Below are 18,634 nucleotides of genomic sequence, written 5' to 3'. Positions count from 1 at the left end.
AGGCCTTGCTGGCTATGTCTCAGGGGCAGGACGAGGCTGAAGTGTATTGCCAAAAATTTCGGAAATGGTCCGTGCTGACACATTGGAACGAGTGTGCACTGGCCGCTAATTTTAGAAATGGCCTTTCTGAAGCCATTAAGAATGTTATGGTGGGTTTTCCCATTCCCACAGGTCTGAATGATACTATGGCACTGGCTATTCAAATTGACCGGCGGTTGCGGGAGCGCAAAACCGCAAATCCCCTCATGGTGTTGTCTGAACAGACACCTAATTCGGTGCAATGTGATAGAAAAACCGCAAATTCCCTCATGGTGTTGTCTGAACAGACACCTGATTTAATGCAATGTGATAGAATCCTGACTAGAAATGAGCGGAAAATTCATAGACGCCGGAATGGCTTGTGCTACTACTGTGGTGATTCTACACATGTTATCTCAGCATGCTCTAAACGTATAGCTAAGGTTGTTAGTCCTGTCACCGTTGGTAATTTGCAACCTAAATTTATTCTGTCTGTAACTTTGATTTGCTCACTGTCATCTTATCCTGTCATGGCGTTTGTAGATTCAGGTGCTGCCCTGAGTCTCATGGATCTCTCATTTGCTAAGCGCTGTGGTTTTACTCTTGAACCATTAGAAAATCCTATTCCTCTTAGGGGTATTGATGCTACACCATTGGCAGCAAATAAACCGCAGTATTGGACACAGGTTACCATGTGCATGACTCCTGAACACCGCGAGGTGATACGTTTCCTGGTTTTACATAAAATGCATGATTTGGTTGTTTTAGGGCTGCCATGGTTACAGACCCATAATCCAGTCCTGGACTGGAAGGCTATGTCAGTCTCAAGTTGGGGCTGTCGTGGTATTCATGGGGATTCCCTGCCTGTGTCTATTGCTTCTTCTACGCCTTCGGAAGTTCCGGAGTATTTGTCTGATTATCAGGATGTCTTCAGTGAGTCTGAGTCCAGTGCACTGCCTCCTCATAGGGACTGTGACTGTGCTATAGATTTGATCCCAGGCAGTAAATTTCCTAAGGGAAGACTGTTTAATCTGTCGGTACCTGAACATACCGCTATGCGTTCATATATCAAGGAGTCTCTGGAGAAAGGACATATTCGTCCGTCTTCTTCCCCTCTTGGTGCGGGATTCTTTTTTGTGGCAAAAAAGGACGGATCTTTGAGACCTTGTATTGATTATCGGCTTTTAAATAAGATCACTGTCAAATTTCAGTATCCTTTACCACTGTTGTCTGACTTGTTTGCCCGGATTAAGGGTGCCAAGTGGTTCACCAAGATAGACCTTCGTGGTGCGTACAACCTTGTGCGCATTAAGCAAGGTGATGAATGGAAAACCGCATTCAATACGCCTGAAGGTCATTTTGAGTACTTGGTGATGCCTTTTGGGCTCTCCAATGCGCCTTCAGTTTTTCAGTCCTTTATGCATGACATTTTCCGGAAGTATCTGGATAAATTTTTGATTGTTTATCTGGATGATATTTTGGTTTTTTCTGATAATTGGGATTCGCATGTGGAGCAGGTCAGGTTGGTCTTTAAAATTTTGCGTGAAAATTCTTTGTTTGTCAAGGGCTCAAAGTGTCTCTTTGGTGTACAGAAGGTTCCCTTTTTGGGGTTCATTTTTTCCCCTTCTGCTGTGGAGATGGACCCAGTCAAGGTCCGAGCTATTCTTGATTGGACTCAGCCCTCGTCAGTTAAGAGTCTTCAGAAGTTCTTGGGCTTCGCTAACTTCTACCGTCGTTTTATCGCTAATTTTTCTAGCATTGTGAAACCTTTGACGGATATGACCAAGAAGGGCTCCGATGTAGCTAACTGGGCTCCTGCTGCCGTGGAGGCTTTCCAGGAGTTGAAACGCCGATTTACTTCGGCGCCTGTTTTGTGCCAGCCTGACGTCTCACTTCCCTTTCAGGTTGAGGTGGATGCTTCGGAGATTGGGGCAGGGGCCGTTTTGTCGCAGAGAGGTCCTGGTTGCTCTGTTATGAAACCTTGTGCCTTTTTCTCTAGGAAGTTTTCGCCTGCCGAGCGAAATTATGATGTGGGCAATCGGGAGTTGTTGGCCATGAAATGGGCATTTGAGGAGTGGCGTCATTGGCTCGAGGGTGCTAAGCATCGTGTGGTGGTCTTGACTGATCACAAAAATCTGATGTATCTCGAGTCTGCTAAACGCCTTAATCCGAGACAGGCCCGCTGGTCATTGTTTTTCTCCCGCTTTGATTTTGTTGTCTCGTATTTACCAGGTTCAAAGAATGTGAAGGCCGATGCTCTTTCTAGGAGCTTTGTGCCTGATGCTCCTGGAGTCGCTGATCCTGTTGGTATTCTTAAAGATGGAGTTATCTTGTCAGCTATTTCTCCGGATCTGCGACGTGTGTTGCAGAGATTTCAGGCTGATAGGCCTGAGTCTTGTCCACCTGACAGACTGTTTGTCCCGGATAAGTGGACCAGCAGAGTCATTTCCGAGGTTCATTCCTCGGTGTTGGCAGGTCACCCGGGAATTTTTGGCACCAGAGATCTGGTGGCCAGGTCCTTTTGGTGGCCTTCCTTGTCAAGGGATGTGCGGTCATTTGTGCAGTCCTGTGGGACTTGTGCTCGAGCTAAGCCTTGCTGTTCTCGTGCCAGCGGTTTGCTCTTGCCCTTGCCTGTCCCGAAGAGACCTTGGACACATATCTCCATGGATTTCATTTCTGATCTTCCGCTATCTCAGGGCATGTCCGTTATCTGGGTGATATGTGATCGCTTCTCCAAGATGGTCCATTTGGTTCCTTTGCCTAAGCTGCCTTCCTCTTCCGATCTGGTTCCTGTGTTTTTCCAGAACGTGGTTCGTTTGCACGGCATCCCTGAGAATATTGTGTCAGACAGAGGATCCCAGTTCGTTTCCAGGTTCTGGCGATCCTTTTGTAGTAGGATGGGCATTGATTTGTCGTTTTCGTCTGCTTTCCATCCTCAGACTAATGGACAGATGGAGCGAACCAATCAGACTTTGGAGGCTTATTTGAGGTGTTTTGTCTCTGCTGATCAGGACGATTGGGTGACATTCTTGCCGTTGGCTGAGTTTGCCCTTAATAATCGGGCTAGTTCCGCCACCTTGGTTTCGCCTTTTTTCTGCAACTCTGGTTTCCATCCTCGCTTTTCTTCGGGTCATGTGGAGCCTTCTGACTGTCCTGGGGTGGATTCTGTGGTGGATAGGTTGCAGCAGATCTGGAATCATGTGGTGGACAACTTGAAGTTGTCACAGGAGAAGGCTCAGCGCTTTGCCAACCGCCGCCGCGGTGTGGGTCCCCGACTACGCGTTGGGGATTTGGTATGGCTTTCTTCCCGCTTTGTTCCTATGAAGGTCTCCTCTCCCAAATTTAAACCTCGTTTTATTGGGCCTTACAAGATATTGGAAATCCTTAATCCTGTATCTTTTCGTCTGGATCTTCCTGTGTCGTTTGCTATTCACAATGTATTTCATAGGTCCTTGTTGCGGCGGTACATTGTGCCTGTAGTTCCTTCTGCTGAGCCTCCTGCTCCGGTGTTGGTTGAGGGCGAGTTGGAGTACGTGGTGGAGAAGATCTTGGATTCTCGCCTCTCCAGGCGGAGGCTTCAGTACCTGGTCAAGTGGAAGGGCTATGGTCAGGAGGATAATTCCTGGGTGGTCGCCTCTGATGTTCATGCGGCCGATTTAGTTCGTGCCTTTCATGCCGCTCATCCTGATCGCCCTGGTGGTCGTGGTGAGGGTTCGGTGACCCCTCACTAAGGGGGGGGTACTGTTGTGAATTTGCTTTTTGCTCCCTCTAGTGGTTACTAGTTTTTTGACTCTGGTTTTTCTGTCATTCCTTTTATCCGCACCTGGGTCGTTAGTTAGGGGTGTTGCTATATAAGCTCCCTGGACCTTCAGTTCAATGCCTGGCAACGTAGTTATCAGAGCTAGTCTGCTGTGCTCTTGTCTACTGATCCTGGTTCCAGTTATATCAGCTAAGTCTGCCTTTTGCTTTTTGCTATTTGTTTTGGTTTTGCATTTTTGTCCAGCTTGTTCCTAATCTATATCCTGACCTTTGCTGGAAGCTCTAGGGGGCTGGTGTTCTCCCCCTGGACCGTTAGACGGTTCGGGGGTTCTTGAATTTCCAGTGTGGATTTTGATAGGGTTTTTGTTGACCATATAAGTTACCTTTCTTTATTCTGCTATCAGTAAGCGGGCCTCTCTGTGCTAAACCTGGTTCATTTCTGTGTTTGTCATTTCCTCTTACCTCACCGTCATTATTTGTGGGGGGCTTCTATCCAGCTTTGGGGTCCCCTTCTCTGGAGGCAAGAAAGGTCTTTGTTTTCCTCTACTAGGGGTAGCTAGATTCTCCGGCTGGAGCGTGTCATCTAGAATCAACGTAGGAATGATCCCCGGCTACTTCTAGTGTTGGCGTTAGGAGTAGATATATGGTCAACCCAGTTACCACTGCCCTATGAGCTGGATTTTTGTATTCTGCAGACTTCCACGTTCCTCTGAGACCCTCGCCATTGGGGTCATAACAGGCGCGGCTGGGAGCGGTACCTCCCACACCTGCTATTCGCTTACCGAGAGGTTCCGCAGGCCTCGACGGGGTTCTCCCCCTTCGAGCTCCTGTACGGCAGGCGAGTCCGGGGACCCCTTGGGTTGGTAAGAGGAGCCGAACCCTTCTGAAGTGTCCATAGTGGAGTATGTCATGCGCTTCCGTGACAAGATGCAGACCTTGACGCAGTTGGTGCATGACAACATGACGCAGGCTCAGGCTGATCAGAAGCACTGGTACGACCAGAACGCCCGGGAGCGGACCTACCACGTGGGTCAAAAGGTGTGGGTTCTGGTTCCCGTACCAACGGATAAGCTTCAGGCAGCCTGGGAGGGCCCGTACGTCGTCCACCAACAGCTCAACCCGGTCACCTATGTGGTCACGCTTGACCACACTCGGGGTAGGCGAAAGGCCTTTCACGTCAACATGATGAAGGCTCATCACGTACGTGAACCTTTCGTCCTACCGGTCTGCAGCGCACCCGAAGAAGGGGAGGAAGACACCCTCCTGGACATGCTGGCCCAAGCCAAGGCCCGTGGGTCCATTGAGGACGTGGAGGTACGCCTCGCTAGATGAACCACAGCGGTTGCAGTTGCAAACCACACTGGAACCCTTCCGGGTCGTGTTCTCCAACCGGCCTGGAAGGACTGAGTTAGCCGTCCACGAGGTGGACACCGGGAATCACGCCCCACTACGGCGAACACCCTATCGAATCTCTGACCAGGTGCAGCAGATTATGCGCCAGGAAATCGATGAGATGTTACAGCTGGGGGTGATTCGACGGTCAAAGAGCGCGTGGGCCTCACCTGTAGTTCTCGTGCCAAAGAAGGACTGGACCACCCGGTTCTGCGTGGACTACAGGGGGCTCAATGCCATTACAGCCTCTGATGCGCACCCAATGCCGCGCATCGAGGAGCTGCTTGAGAAGTTAGCGGGCGCAAAATACCTGACAATAATGGATCTGAGTCGCGGATACTGGCAGATTCCCCTGAGCCCCGAGGCGCAGGAGAAGTACGCCTTTGTCACACCCTTTGGACTGTACCAGTCCACGGTCATGCCCTTCGGCATGAAGAATGCCCCTGCCACTTTCCAGCGGATGGTCAATCTCCTGCTTCAGGGACTGGGGAAGTACGCTGTGGCGTACTTAGATGACATTGCCATCTTCAGTCCCTCCTGGGATGAACACCTGCAGCATCTCGAGGAGGTGCTCGGGCGAATTCACCGAGCAGGACTGACTATCAAGCCGGGAAAGTGCCAGATGGGCATGAGGGAGGTCAACTACCTGGGGCACCCTGAAACCGGAGCCTGACAAAGTGGGCGTGATCGTGAACTGGCCCACTCCTGGGACCAAGAAACAGGTGATGTCCTTCCTGGGCACTGCAGGGTACTATAGGTGCTTTGTGCAGCACTACAGTAGCCTGGCAAAACCTTTGACGGACCTCACCAGGAAGAAGCTACCCCACATCGTCAACTGGACAGATGGCTGTGAGGGGGCCTTCCAGGCATTGAAAATAGCACTGTGCAACGCCCCTGTGTTGAAAGCAGTCGACAGCAGTCGACCGTTCTTGGTACAGACCGACGCCAGTGAGTTTGGCCTTGGTGCTGTGCTCAGCCAGGTTGACTCGGAGGACCAAGAGCACCCCGTGTTGTACCTGAGCCGGAAACTTTTGCCGAGGGAAGTGGCCTACTCCACCATTGAGAAGGAGTGCCTGGCCATAGTCTGGGCCCTGCAGCGCTTGCAGCCCTACTTGTACGGTCGCACCTTCACTGTGTTGACCGACCACGACCCTTTGCGCTGGCTAAGCACCATGTGTGGAACCAATGGCAGGTTGCTACGCTGGAGCCTTGCCCTTCAGCAATTTGACTTCACCATTGAACACAAAGCGGGCAAAGAGCATGGAAATGCAGATGAACCCTCCCGCCAGGGTGAACCCACGGAGGTGCGCATGGAGGCATACCGAGAGGTTCTGCCGCCGTAGCGCACACCAAAAGGGGGAGGTGTCACGATATGGTATGAAATATCATAAGTTAGTTTTCTTGCTAGCCAGCTGTGGGCTAAAAAAGCCCCCCTTCCCTTTCACTCAGCCAAGAGCTGCCTTGCCAATGTACATGGGGGAAGAGCGTTTTATTGCCTAAAGGAATGTTTACGACCAGGTAGAATCTTCCTCCAGCAAGAACTGGATTCTAAATCTCTAGAACACATGAAAGTTCTTTGTTCCATTTTTGTAAGATATTAGGCAGACGATGTAAGATAGGAAAATGGTACATATATCTTCTTATTCTCCCTCGGTGGATCTACGCATCACTCTAAATACGGGCGTCTAACTCCATCGGGTGAAGAAGTAGGGATTGCTCTGTAAATAATAGGACATATTTGATCTCATCGGAATGCCCACGATAATACGAGATGTATGCTGGGTATGGTACGTTTATGATGTGCTGTAGCGAAGTTATAGAAAGTAAACAAATTTAAGGTTGCCTTACTCAAACTGAAGAAAGGGGAGGGTGATCCTAACTCAACCCTTTCTGTGAGGTCACAGGCTGTAGGTTATAAAGTTGCTGGCAGGCTTCCAGGGGGGAGTTGTGAGTTTTTACCTGAAGCGACCTGACTGCGAGTGCTAATGCACTGGGATAGATGGAAACCCCCCTAGCCTGGTTGCCTGCAATGCTCTGAACAACTGTAAGTGTATTTCTCATGTTCCCTGTTTTTTTTATAATTACCTTGTACATATTTGCAATGGTCTCATTTGTAACATCTTTGTAAAATATTTTGATAAAAAGCACTGCCTACATTTTGTGGGGTATATTATTTCATGCCAGTTCTTCCTCCCTGCTCTAAAAACGTACCCTAAGTCTCTTGAAGGGAAATGACGCTACTGTTTTGGGTTTGCTTCGGACTCGTTTAATCGAGGCTGGTGGCAGCTTACCGTGTGCAGGCTTTTGGGGCTCACTGTAGCGACTGCGGCTTGATAATTATTGTTCCTGCCTGCGTGGGAGTAGTTATCGCGTCGCTGCAGCGCGCCCAATAGCCAGTACATAGCAGGCAGCGTTTCTGGCGACGAATTACCCTAGGTGCAGTACCTAATCTGACCTGAGAGTAAGGGGGGCGCCAGAGAGCTGCAAGTGTTGAGTGGAACTGTAAGCGGGATACACAAATCCCTGCAGTTCATGGTATATTGAAGAGCAGTGGGATACCTAAAATAAGCCCCTGCTGTAAACTAAGAGGTCAATAACCTCGTGTGTGTGTTTTCATCACATTGTGGCAGTGGAGGGATAACTAGGATAAGCCCCCTGCACATGTGATAGCCGTCTGCTGGTCTAAAGTCACCCCAATCCGTGACACATTGTGGGCAGCGGCTAAGGGATCTTGACAGTCACGGTGTGAATCGTGACAAGCGCCATCTGACTTATCAATGCAAGATTTGCTGGAATTGAGATCGGAACCCATGTCGCAATTGGAGAGCCCCTGATGTGCCTAAACAGTGGAAACCCCCACAAGTGACACCATTTTGGAAAGTACACCCTCTAAGGAACTACTCTAGATGTGTGGTGAGCACTTTGAACCTCCAGGTGCTTCACAGAAGTTTATAATGTAGAGCCGTAAAAAAAAATTCTTATTAATTTTCACAAAAAATGATCTTTTTGCCCCAAATTTTTTATTTTCCCAAGGGTAACAGGATAAATTGGACCCCAAAAGTTGTTGTGCAATTTGTCCTGAGTACGCTCATACTTCATATATGGGGATAAACCACTGTTTGGGCGCATGGCAGAGCGCGGAAGGGAAGGAGCGCCATTTGACTTTTCAATGCAAAATTGGCTGGAATTGAGATCGTAACCCATGTCGTGTTTGGAGAGCCCCTGACGTGTCTAAACAGTGGAAACCCTCACAAGTGACACCATTTTGGAAAGAAGTCCCCCTAAGGAACTTTTCTAGATGTGTGGTGAGCACTTTTAACCCCCAATTGTTTCACTAAAGTTTAGAATGTAGCGCTGTGAAAATTAAAAAATCATTTTTTCTCAGTCGCCCATGACAGCACTACCAGAGAGAGGGAATCCGCCCTTCAGGGACAGGAAACCTACAGGATAAAAAGGGCGGTACCTCTCTCCTGCCTCAGTTTTGTTTCCTGTCCCTGACAGGGGAACCCTCAGGATCGGTACCTGTGATCCGGAGCCGACCAGTGGAGGTATGACGGCGGGGAGGCCCCTGTCACCGCTGGCACTTTGTCCGACGCCGCCGCTTCTGGGTCCGATGGGGCTGCAGAGCGTGCGGAGGGGAGCGCGGCTGCCTCCCCGGATTGGGGTAGGGGCTTCAGGGACCCGGCGTGCCTCTGCAGAGAGGCCTGGTCCGGAGCGACGGCCTGGTGTGTGAGAGCACCAAGATGGCCGCCGCACCGGATGTAGACGCTGTCTACTTCCGGGTCCCGGGGAGCGCTCATGCGCACTGGGGACCAGCGCTTCCCTACAACGCAGCCTGGAGGAGGGGTGATCGGCGCTCTATTTAAAACACTGCTGTAAGAGCGCCCTTTGCTGCATGCAGTCCCAGTATGGCGGACAGCGATCAGCAGCTCCAGCCGGCGCAGCCCTTACAGCCACCGCCGCAGCAACAGCAGCGACACCACCAGCGCAAGTCAGGCGAGACAAAGAGAAGGACCTCTGCAGGCACCCGAAGTACCCGCTCCAGGAGCCATTCCACGCCGCAGAGTAAAGCCTCCAATATGTCCAGCCAGCCGACACCTTCTACTTCGGGTCTCATACAAGATCCCGTACCTCCTCCAGAACTGGTACCTGTGGCTGCGCAAGATGGGTTGGGTGAGTGATCTTCGTGAAAGTTCACCAAATAATTAGGGTCCCCTTTTCCGTTTATTTTTTAGGCAAGAAAAAAACGGAGAAAACTAAACATAGAGACTGTCCCTTATGTGGAGAACCCCTGTTACAGAACTGGGATAAGAAATTATGCGGTTCCTGTATAGGACAAGTCCTTTGTGAAGAAACCCCTAGTTTTGCCTCTGAATTACGTTCAGTAATAAGATCAGAGGTAGAAACAGCGTTTAAATCCCTTAAAGGGGAGGGGGTTAAGGAGAGAACACCTGTCCCCCTTTCTCACTCTGATCCTTCTAGTTCTGATGAGGATATGTCAGACAGGAAAGGTTCCTCCTCCTCCTCAGACTCTGAGAGTGGAGGCCGCCACTGCTTCCCCTTAGATGAAATAGACGCCCTCGTAAAGACTGTAAGATTTACAATGGGTGTCCTAGATCCACGTCCTGACAAAACGGTACAGGACATTATGTTTGGCGGTCTGGGCCAGAAAAAACGCAGAGTTTTCCCACTTAACGAAAATGTGCAGGCCCTAATTAAAAAGGAGTGGGAGAAGCCAGAAAGAAAAAATTCATCTGTACCCTCCCTTAAAAGGAAATATCCTTTTGCGGAAGATGATTCTACATCATGGGACAAAGCCCCTAAACTTGACGTGGCAGTAGCTAAAGCGTCAAAGAAATTTGCACTGCCCTTTGAGGACATGGGAACGCTAAAAGACCCCCTTGATAAAAGAGCCGACACCTTCCTAAAAGGGGCATGGGAGTCAGCAGGGGGATGTTTAAGACCCGCCATAGCGGCCGCATGTACTTCCAGATCTCTAATGATTTGGATAGACAATCTGGAGAAACAGTTAAGGGATGGAGTATCTAGACAAAAAGTAATTGAATCAATTCCCATGATTAGGGGTGCGGCAGCCTTCTTGGCTGACTCCTTGGCGGACTCTATCAAACTGACTTCAAAATCGGCAGCCCTGTCTAATGCAGCTCGTAGAACACTATGGCTGAAAAACTGGCCAAGCGATCTACAGACAAAACAAAAACTCTGTTCAATCCCATGTGAGGGAAAATTTCTGTTTGGAGAAACCCTAGAGGACAATTTACAAAAAGCAGGGGATAAGAAGAAGGGATTCCCTAACCTGGCCGCACCATACGTTAGGCGGCCCTTTCGGAACAGGAAATTTTTCCGCAGACGCCCCCCTAGAGAACAGAACAGGTGGGAGGAGGGGAGAAATAGGGACAGGGGCTTCCTCTTTGGCAATTCCCCCAGAAATAAAAAAAACCCTAAGTGACACCTCCCCCAGGGTGGGAGGGAGACTGTCTCAATACCTTCCGGCCTGGGAAAAAATCTCTTCCAGTACTTGGATTTTAAACCTAATAAAAATGGGACTTCAAATAAACTTTACCACCCTTCCTCCCCAACACTATGTGGTCACTCCATTGAAACCTTCATGGCGGCAACAACAGGCCTTGGAACTAGAGATCTCGAAACTCATAACCAAAGATGTGATCCGAGAAGTTCCCTTACTGGAAAGGGGGAAAGGATTCTTTTCCCCACTGTTTCTGATTCCAAAGCCGGACGGTTCCTTCCGCACAATAATAAATCTACGGAGATTAAACAGTTATGTAAAGAATCAAACATTCAAAATGGAATCGATAAAATCTACAATAAAAAACCTGTTTCCAAATTGTTTCATGGTAGTGTTGGATCTCAGCGACGCGTACTATCACGTCCCCATCCACAAAAACTCACAGAAATACCTCAGACTAGCAGTAGTCATGGAGGGAGTAGTGAATGAATACCAGTACAAGGCCCTCCCGTTTGGCATTTCAGTAGCGCCCCGTGTTTTTACCAAGGTGGTAGCAGAAATGATGGCCCACATAAGGGAGGAAGATGTTATTATAATACCATACCTAGACGACTTCCTAATTGTCAGCAACTCAGCCCAACATTGTCGCCAACAGTGCAGCAGAGTAATAAAAACTCTAACGGAATTAGGTTGGCTCCTAAATCTCCAGAAGTCAAAACTGGAACCGACCATGGTACAAGAGTTTCTGGGCCTAACTCTGGACTCGGTTTTACAGGAATGTCGCCTTCCAGACCAGAAGAAACAAAAAATATTAAGCATTGTGTCCGGAGCTCGCTCAAACCCTCATATGACCTTAAGAGGAGCGATGTCTCTACTAGGGTCCCTTTCTGCTTGTCTCCCGGCAGTACAGTGGGCTCAGATCCACACGAGAGACCTCCAGTGGGATGTCCTGAAAAATCAGGTTACACTGAGGGGACACCTAGAAGGTCGCATGACTCTAAGTTCAGACACTATTCGTTCCCTAGACTGGTGGCTAGATTCCAACAATCTATCAAAGGGAGTTCCGTGGGTGATAGATACACATCGAGTAGTTACCACGGATGCCAGTCCCACGGGGTGGGGAGCTCACCTGGGAAACAGTGTTACTCAGGGGGTATGGACAGATCAAGAGTACCAGGTATCCTCAAATCAAAAAGAACTTTGCGCAGTGAGCCATGCTCTGTCAATTTTTCTTCCCAAACTACGGGGACAACATGTCCGAGTTTTTTCGGACAATCAAGTAGTAGTGGCCTACCTGAACCACCAGGGGGGGACCAGATCCCAAGCCCTGATGAAAACTACTTCCCAAATCTTCACCTTAGCCGAACATCACTTCCTATCCCTCTCGGCGTTACACATAAGAGGCGTAGTGAACAAAAAGGCAGACTTCCTAAGCCGTACCCAGCTGAAACAGGGGGAATGGGCTCTGAACCAAAGGGTCTTCGATCAGATCACAAAAATCTGGGGGTACCAGTAATAGACCTCTTTGCCAGTATAGAGAACAGAAAAGTAAAACAATTTTGCTCTCTAAACCACAGAGGGAACCCCCCGAGCACTGGATGCATTCTCGATTCCCTGGACTCACGGTCTGACATATGCCTTTCCCCCTCATATACTTATACCGGCAGTTCTGCGGAAGATAAGACAGGACAGGGCGAGAATCATTCTAATAGCCCCCTTCTGGCCCAAAAGGGCCTGGTTTTCCTGGCTGAGAATCCTATCGGTCACAGATCCCTGGGTCCTTCCGGATCTTCCGGACCTCTTATCACAGGGGCCGGTGTTCCACCCTCAGTCGGCAAATCTACACTTGACAGCGTGGAACTTGAAAGGTCACTGCTAAGGGCAAGGGGATTCTCAGATAATTTAGTCTCCACACTATTAAAAAGTAGGAAGACAATAACAACTAAAATCTATGGTAAAACTTGGAAAAAGTTTCTGTCCACCTCCGGGATAAAACTACAAGATGGGGTTCCAGTAGTCAAAATATTAGAGTTCCTACAGAAAGGCTTGGATATGGGCCTCTCGGTGAGCACCTTAAAAGTGCAGGTAGCGGCCTTAGGGGCGTTATACAATGATAGTATTGCCACTAACCCATGGAACTGAAAGGGAATGGAGGGCACCACCCATAATATATCATAAAATAAAGGGCAATCAACCCAAGGTGTGTCAAATTATACACTGAAGAAAACAAAGAAAAAAGAAACACCACCAATTGGGGAGCATCCTAAATGTAAATATCCAATGTTAAAGATCAAGAAAGTAGAAAAATATAAATTTTATTTGAGTCCAAAACACACAAAACTAGAATAAAACCATTTAAAAACCATATAACAACATACCCCAATGAGAGGTAAGGCCCCCCTGGACCCCCACATACACAGTTGGTAGTAATAGCATGTGAACAGGATAGTACTGAATGACAAGGCTATATAAATGCTAAAAAGCAGACCACATAAGATGAGCTTTGAAACAATTACAATTAAGGGCAAATGCTACCTATACCAGTAATTCAACGCTTTCAATGGGTGCACAGTATACCTGTACTATAATAGCATGGCTAAATATGACTAAATATGAGTGCCATACCAAGTCTGTAATACCAACAACAGGTTAGGTGCACCAATACAAAGCAAAAACAAATCTTAGTACAGTACTAGACACAAGGAAGACCAGCCGGATTTTCCTCCCTATAGTAGTCATATAGTAGCATGCCCCCAAAAAATCATGATAAACGCAGTAACAAAGCTCAAAAGAGAAATAAAGCTATAAGTCCCATGGACAAATTACCCATGTGAGAGGAGATCACATAAGGAGCCTGTCCCAAAGCTGTGTATGTGTGGAAGAAGAAAGAGGGGACCAGGGGGGGGGTCAGAGACCCAACGCGTGTCGCCACAGGGGTGGCTTCATCAGGGGTGAGGGTAGAAGACTCAAGCGGTGCTTTATATGCAAAAAACATAATTGGCCTAAGTGAAAACAGCTGGGGAAGCACATAGCAAACATGTGCTAAGGACGCCATACCTGGAGGGAGCCTGGAGGCAGAACGCCGGGTGCAACAAAAATGGACGGCGCTAACTGAGTGCGCATGTCCAAACAGCGGGGACCCGGAAGTGACAGGAATATAACCGGATACCGTGCATAGGCTTCTAAGCTCTTAGACGCCGGGTGTACCAATATGGACGGCGCAAGTATAAGTGCGCACGCGCGAACGGCAACAAGAATGCAAATAGGTAGTGAACCGCAGCGCTTTAGAGTATAGGCGCAGGGTGTGCCAAGATGGCACAGATTAGGATGCGCACGCGCGAGCCCAAGACTGGGACCATTACAGTCAGAAAATATGCATCAATATTGATGAAAGAACCAAAAATTAACTGCTTCACATATAGAAGCCAGATGTACCAAAATGGACGGCGCAAGTATAAGTGCGCATGCGCGAACGACAACAAGAATGCAAACAGGTAGTAAACCACAGCGCTTTAGAATATGGGCGCAGGGTGTCCCAAGATGGCCCAGGTTAGGATGCGCGCGCGCGAGCCCAAGACTGGGACCATTACCGTTACAAAATATGCACCAATATTGATAAAAGAACCAAATATTAGCTACTTTACATATAGAAGCCAGGTGTACCAATATGCATAGCGCAAATACAGGTCCTTCTCAAAAAATTAGCATATAGTGTTAAATTTCATTATTTACCATAATGTAATGATTACAATTAAACTTTCATATATTATAGATTCATTATCCACCAACTGAAATTTGTCAGGTCTTTTATTGTTTTAATACTGATGATTTTGGCATACAACTCCTGATAACCCAAAAAACCTGTCTCAATAAATTAGCATATTTCACCCGACCAATCAAATAAAAGTGTTTTTTAATACCAAACAAAAAAACCATCAAATAATAATGTTCAGTTATGCACTCAATACTTGGTCGGGAATCCTTTGGCAGAAATGACTGCTTCAATGCGGCGTGGCATGGAGGCAATCAGCCTGTGACACTGCTGAGATGTTATGGAGGCCCAGGATGCTTCAATAGCGGCCTTAAGCTCATCCAGAGTGTTGGGTCTTGCGTCTCTCAACTTTCTCTTCACAATAGTAGTGCGCAGTGTCCTCCGGAGCCTTCCTGCTGCTGCCGGCGGTCACGTCCCTGCCATGCGCTCCTCACTGGCAGAGCTGCCGGAATACTCCCTGGGACTGTTCATCGCAGAGAGCAGTGAGTATTCATTGCTCTTCAGTAGCGCGCAGTGTCAGCCAGAGCCTTCCTGCTGCCACCGGCGGTCACGTCCCTGCCATGCGCTCCTCACAGGCAGAGCTGCCGGAATACTCCCTGGGACTGTTCATCGCAGAGAGCTGTGAATATTCATTGCTCTTCAGTAGCGCGCAGTGTCAGCCGGAGCCTTCCTGCTGCCACTGGCGGTCACGTCCCTGCCATGCGCTCCTCACAGGCAGAGCTGCCGGAATACTCCCTGGGACTGTTCATCGCAGAGAGCTGTGAGTATTCATTGCTCTTCAGTAGCGCGCAGTGTCAGCCGGAGCCTTCCTGCTGCTGCCGGCGGTCACGTCCCTGCCATGCGCTCCTCACAGGCAGAGCTGCCGGAATACTCCCTGGGACTGTTCATCGCAGAGAGCTGTGAATATTCATTGCTCTTCAGTAGCGCGCAGTGTCAGCCGGAGCCTTCCTGCTGCTGCCGGCGGTCACGTCCCTGCCATGCGCTCCTCACAGGCAGAGCTGCCGGAATACTCCCTGGGACTGTTCATCGCAGAGAGCTGTGAGTATTCATTGCTCTTCAGTAGCGCGCAGTGTCAGCCGGAGCCTTCCTGCTGCCACCGGCGGTCACGTCCCTGCCATGCGCTCCTCACAGGCAGAGCTACCAGAATACTCCCTGGGACTGTTAATCGCAGAGAGCTGTGAGTATTCATTGCTCTTCAGTAGCGCGCAGTGTCAGCCGGAGCCTTCCTGCTGCTGCCGGCGGTCACGTCACTGCCATGCGCTCCTCACAGGCAGAGCTGCCGGAATACTCCCTGGGACTGTTCATCGCAGAGAGCAGTGAGTATTCTTTGCTCTTCAGTAGCGCGCAGTGTCAGCCAGAGCCTTCCTGCTGTTGCCGGCGGTCACGTCCCTGCCATGCGCTCCTCACTGGCAGAGCTGCCGGAATACTCCCTGGGACTGTTGATCGCAGAGAGCAGTGAGTATTCATTGCTCTTCAGTAGCGCGCAGTGTCAGCCAGAGCCTTCCCGCTGCCGCCGGCGGTCACGTCCCTGCCATGCGCTCCTCACAGGCAGAGCTGCCGGAATACTCCCTGGGACTGTTCATCGCAGAGAGCTGTGAATATTCATTGCTCTTCAGTAGCGCGCAGTGTCAGCCAGAGCCTTCCTGCTGCCGCTGGCGGTCACGTCCCTGCCATGCGCTCCTCACAGGCAGAGCTGCCGGAATACTCCCTGGGACTGTTCATCGCAGAGAGCTGTGAGTATTCATTGCTCTTCAGTAGCGCGCAGTGTCAGCCGGAGCCTTCCTGCTGCCACCGGCGGTCACGTCCCTGCCATGCGCTCCTCACAGGCAGAGCTACCAGAATACTCCCTGGGACTGTTAATCGCAGAGAGCTGTGAGTATTCATTGCTCTTCAGTAGCGCGCAGTGTCAGCCGGAGCCTTCCTGCTGCTGCCGGCGGTCACGTCCCTGCCATGCGCTCCTCACAGGCAGAGCTGCCGGAATACTCCCTGGGACTGTTCATCGCAGAGAGCAGTGAGTATTCTTTGCTCTTCAGTAGCGCGCAGTGTCAGCCAGAGCCTTCCTGCTGTTGCCGGCGGTCACGTCCCTGCCATGCGCTCCTCACAAGCAGAGCACAGCTGCCGAAATACTCCCTGGGACTGTTCATCGCAGAGAGCAGTGAGTATTCATTGCTCTTCAGTAGCGCGCAGTGTCAGACGGAGCCTTCCTGCTGCTGCCGGCGGTCACATCCCTGCCATGCGCTCCTCACAGGCAGAGCTGCCGGAATACTCCCTGGGACTGTTCATCGCAGAGAGCAGTGAGTATTCATTGCTCTTCAGTAGCGCGCAGTGTCAGCCGGACCCTTCCTGCTGCTGCTGCCGGCGGTCACGTCCCTGCCATGCGCTACTCACAAGCAGAGCTGCCGGAATACTCCCTGGGACTGTTCATCACAGAGAGCAGTGAGTATTCATTGCTCTTCAGTAGCGCGCAGTGTCAGCCAGAGCCTTCCTGCTGCTGCCGGCCGTCACGTCCCTGCCATGCGCTCCTCACAGGCAGAGCTGCCGGAATACTCCCTGGGACTGTTCATCGCACAGAGCTGTGAGTATTCATTGCTCTTCAGTAGCGCGGAGTGTCAGCCGGAGCCTTCCTGCTGCTGCTGGCGGCGGTCACGTCCCTGCCATGCGCTCCTCACAGGCAGAGCTGCCGGAATACTCCCTGGGACTGTTCATCGCAGAGAGCAGTGAGTATTCATTGCTCTTCAGTAGCGCGCAGTGTCAGCCAGAGCCTTCCTGCTGCTGCCGGCGGTCATGTCCCTGCCATGCGCTCCTCACAGGCAGAGCTGCCGGAATACTCCCTGGGACTGTTCATCGCAGAGAGCTGTGAGTATTCATTGCTCTTCAGTAGCGCGGAGTGTCAGCCGGAGCCTTCCTGCTGCTGCCGGCGGTCACGTCCCTGCCATGCGCTCCTCACAGGCAGAGCTGCCGGAATACTCCCTGGGACTGTTCATCGCAGAGAGCTGTGAGTATTCATTGCTCTTCAGTAGCGCGCAGTGTCAGCCGGAGCCTTCCTGCTGCTGCTGCCGGCGGTCACGTCCCTGCCATGCGCTCCTCACAGGCAGAGCTGCCGGAATACTCCCTGGGACTGTTCATCACAGAGAGCAGTGAGTATTCATTGCTCTTCAGTAGCGCGCAGTGTCAGCCAGAGCCTTCCTGCTGCTGCCGGCGGTCACGTCCTTGCCATTACAAGCATTAAGTAGCTTCTGGCACCGGAGCAGGACGCTGCGAGGGAGCGCCGGGAAGGTAAGTGTAATGGTTGTTTTGTTTTTTGTTTTTTTTTTATCTTTTCTGATGGGGCCATGCATGCCAGGACCGGGATTAGACCAATCATACCAGGATGCCAAAAAGAAATGAATATTCATTGTCCTCCACGCTCATGGGCATGAAATGCAGTGAATATTCATTTCTCTTTAGCAGTGGGCACAGGAGTTAGTCGCATCCGCTGGCTCCTGCCTCTGTGACCCTCTGCTCTGCCAAAACCGCTCCCTACCTCCTTACCACAGCCACATTTTTCTCCACATTTTGGGAGGAAAAAAGTGCATCTTATAGTCAGAAAAATACGGTAGCTCTCCTTGGAAGGGACTATAGCAACAGGGATGTACAGCACCTCCTCATCTCACAGCCTCCGCTGGCAGTGTAGTTACCGCGGTGACCGTCCCTCTCTGGCGGTGTAGTTACCATGGTGACCGACCTCTGCTGGCGGTGTAGTTACCATGGTGACCGACCTCTGCTGGCGGTGTAGTTACCATGGTGACTGTCCCCCACTAGCGGTAGTTACCACGTTGACCGTCCTCAGCTGGAGGTGGTTACCACGGTGACCGTCCTATACTGGCGGTGTAGTTACCACGGTGACCGTCTTCTGCCTACGAGGCTGATAATGAGCGGTCAGATCGGCGGAGGAGGCCGCGGTGGAGTTTTGTGGCTTTTCTTCCTGATAAATGTTGATATTTGGCAGAATTTAGTGCTTGTCGTTCTCACGTCCCCTGTGATTTCCATCTTCTCCTTCATCATGAAGACGCCGGCAGGACGAGATCCCTCCAGCTGATCCAGTGCTCATCCCTCCTCCTCCTGAATGACCCCGAGGATGGACGAGGACAGGGATGAGACCACCAGAAGATTATTCCACTTGGCCCTGGAGATCGTCTCCCTGCTGAGCGGAGAGGTAACTCCTCTAC

General features: G+C 50.3%; 1 protein-coding gene across 2 annotated transcripts in view; it reads left to right on the top strand.

The window, feature by feature from the left end:
• LOC143801430 (uncharacterized) overlaps window positions 1-18,634 on the top strand; it is a 977,383-nt gene that overhangs the window by 24,978 nt on the left and 933,771 nt on the right. For both annotated transcript variants that reach the window (XM_077281248.1, XM_077281249.1), the window contains exon 2: window positions 18,475-18,621. In XM_077281248.1, the coding sequence (XP_077137363.1) occupies window positions 18,532-18,621 (90 nt within the window). In that variant the 5' untranslated portion in view covers window positions 18,475-18,531. The remainder of the gene's footprint in view (window positions 1-18,474; window positions 18,622-18,634) is intronic.

This window comes from Ranitomeya variabilis, chromosome 1 (assembly GCF_051348905.1).
Source record: "Ranitomeya variabilis isolate aRanVar5 chromosome 1, aRanVar5.hap1, whole genome shotgun sequence".
Classification (NCBI taxonomy): Eukaryota; Metazoa; Chordata; class Amphibia; order Anura; family Dendrobatidae; genus Ranitomeya; species Ranitomeya variabilis.
Note: the sequence above shows the minus strand (reverse complement) of the source record. Positions and strands in the feature narration are given on the sequence as shown.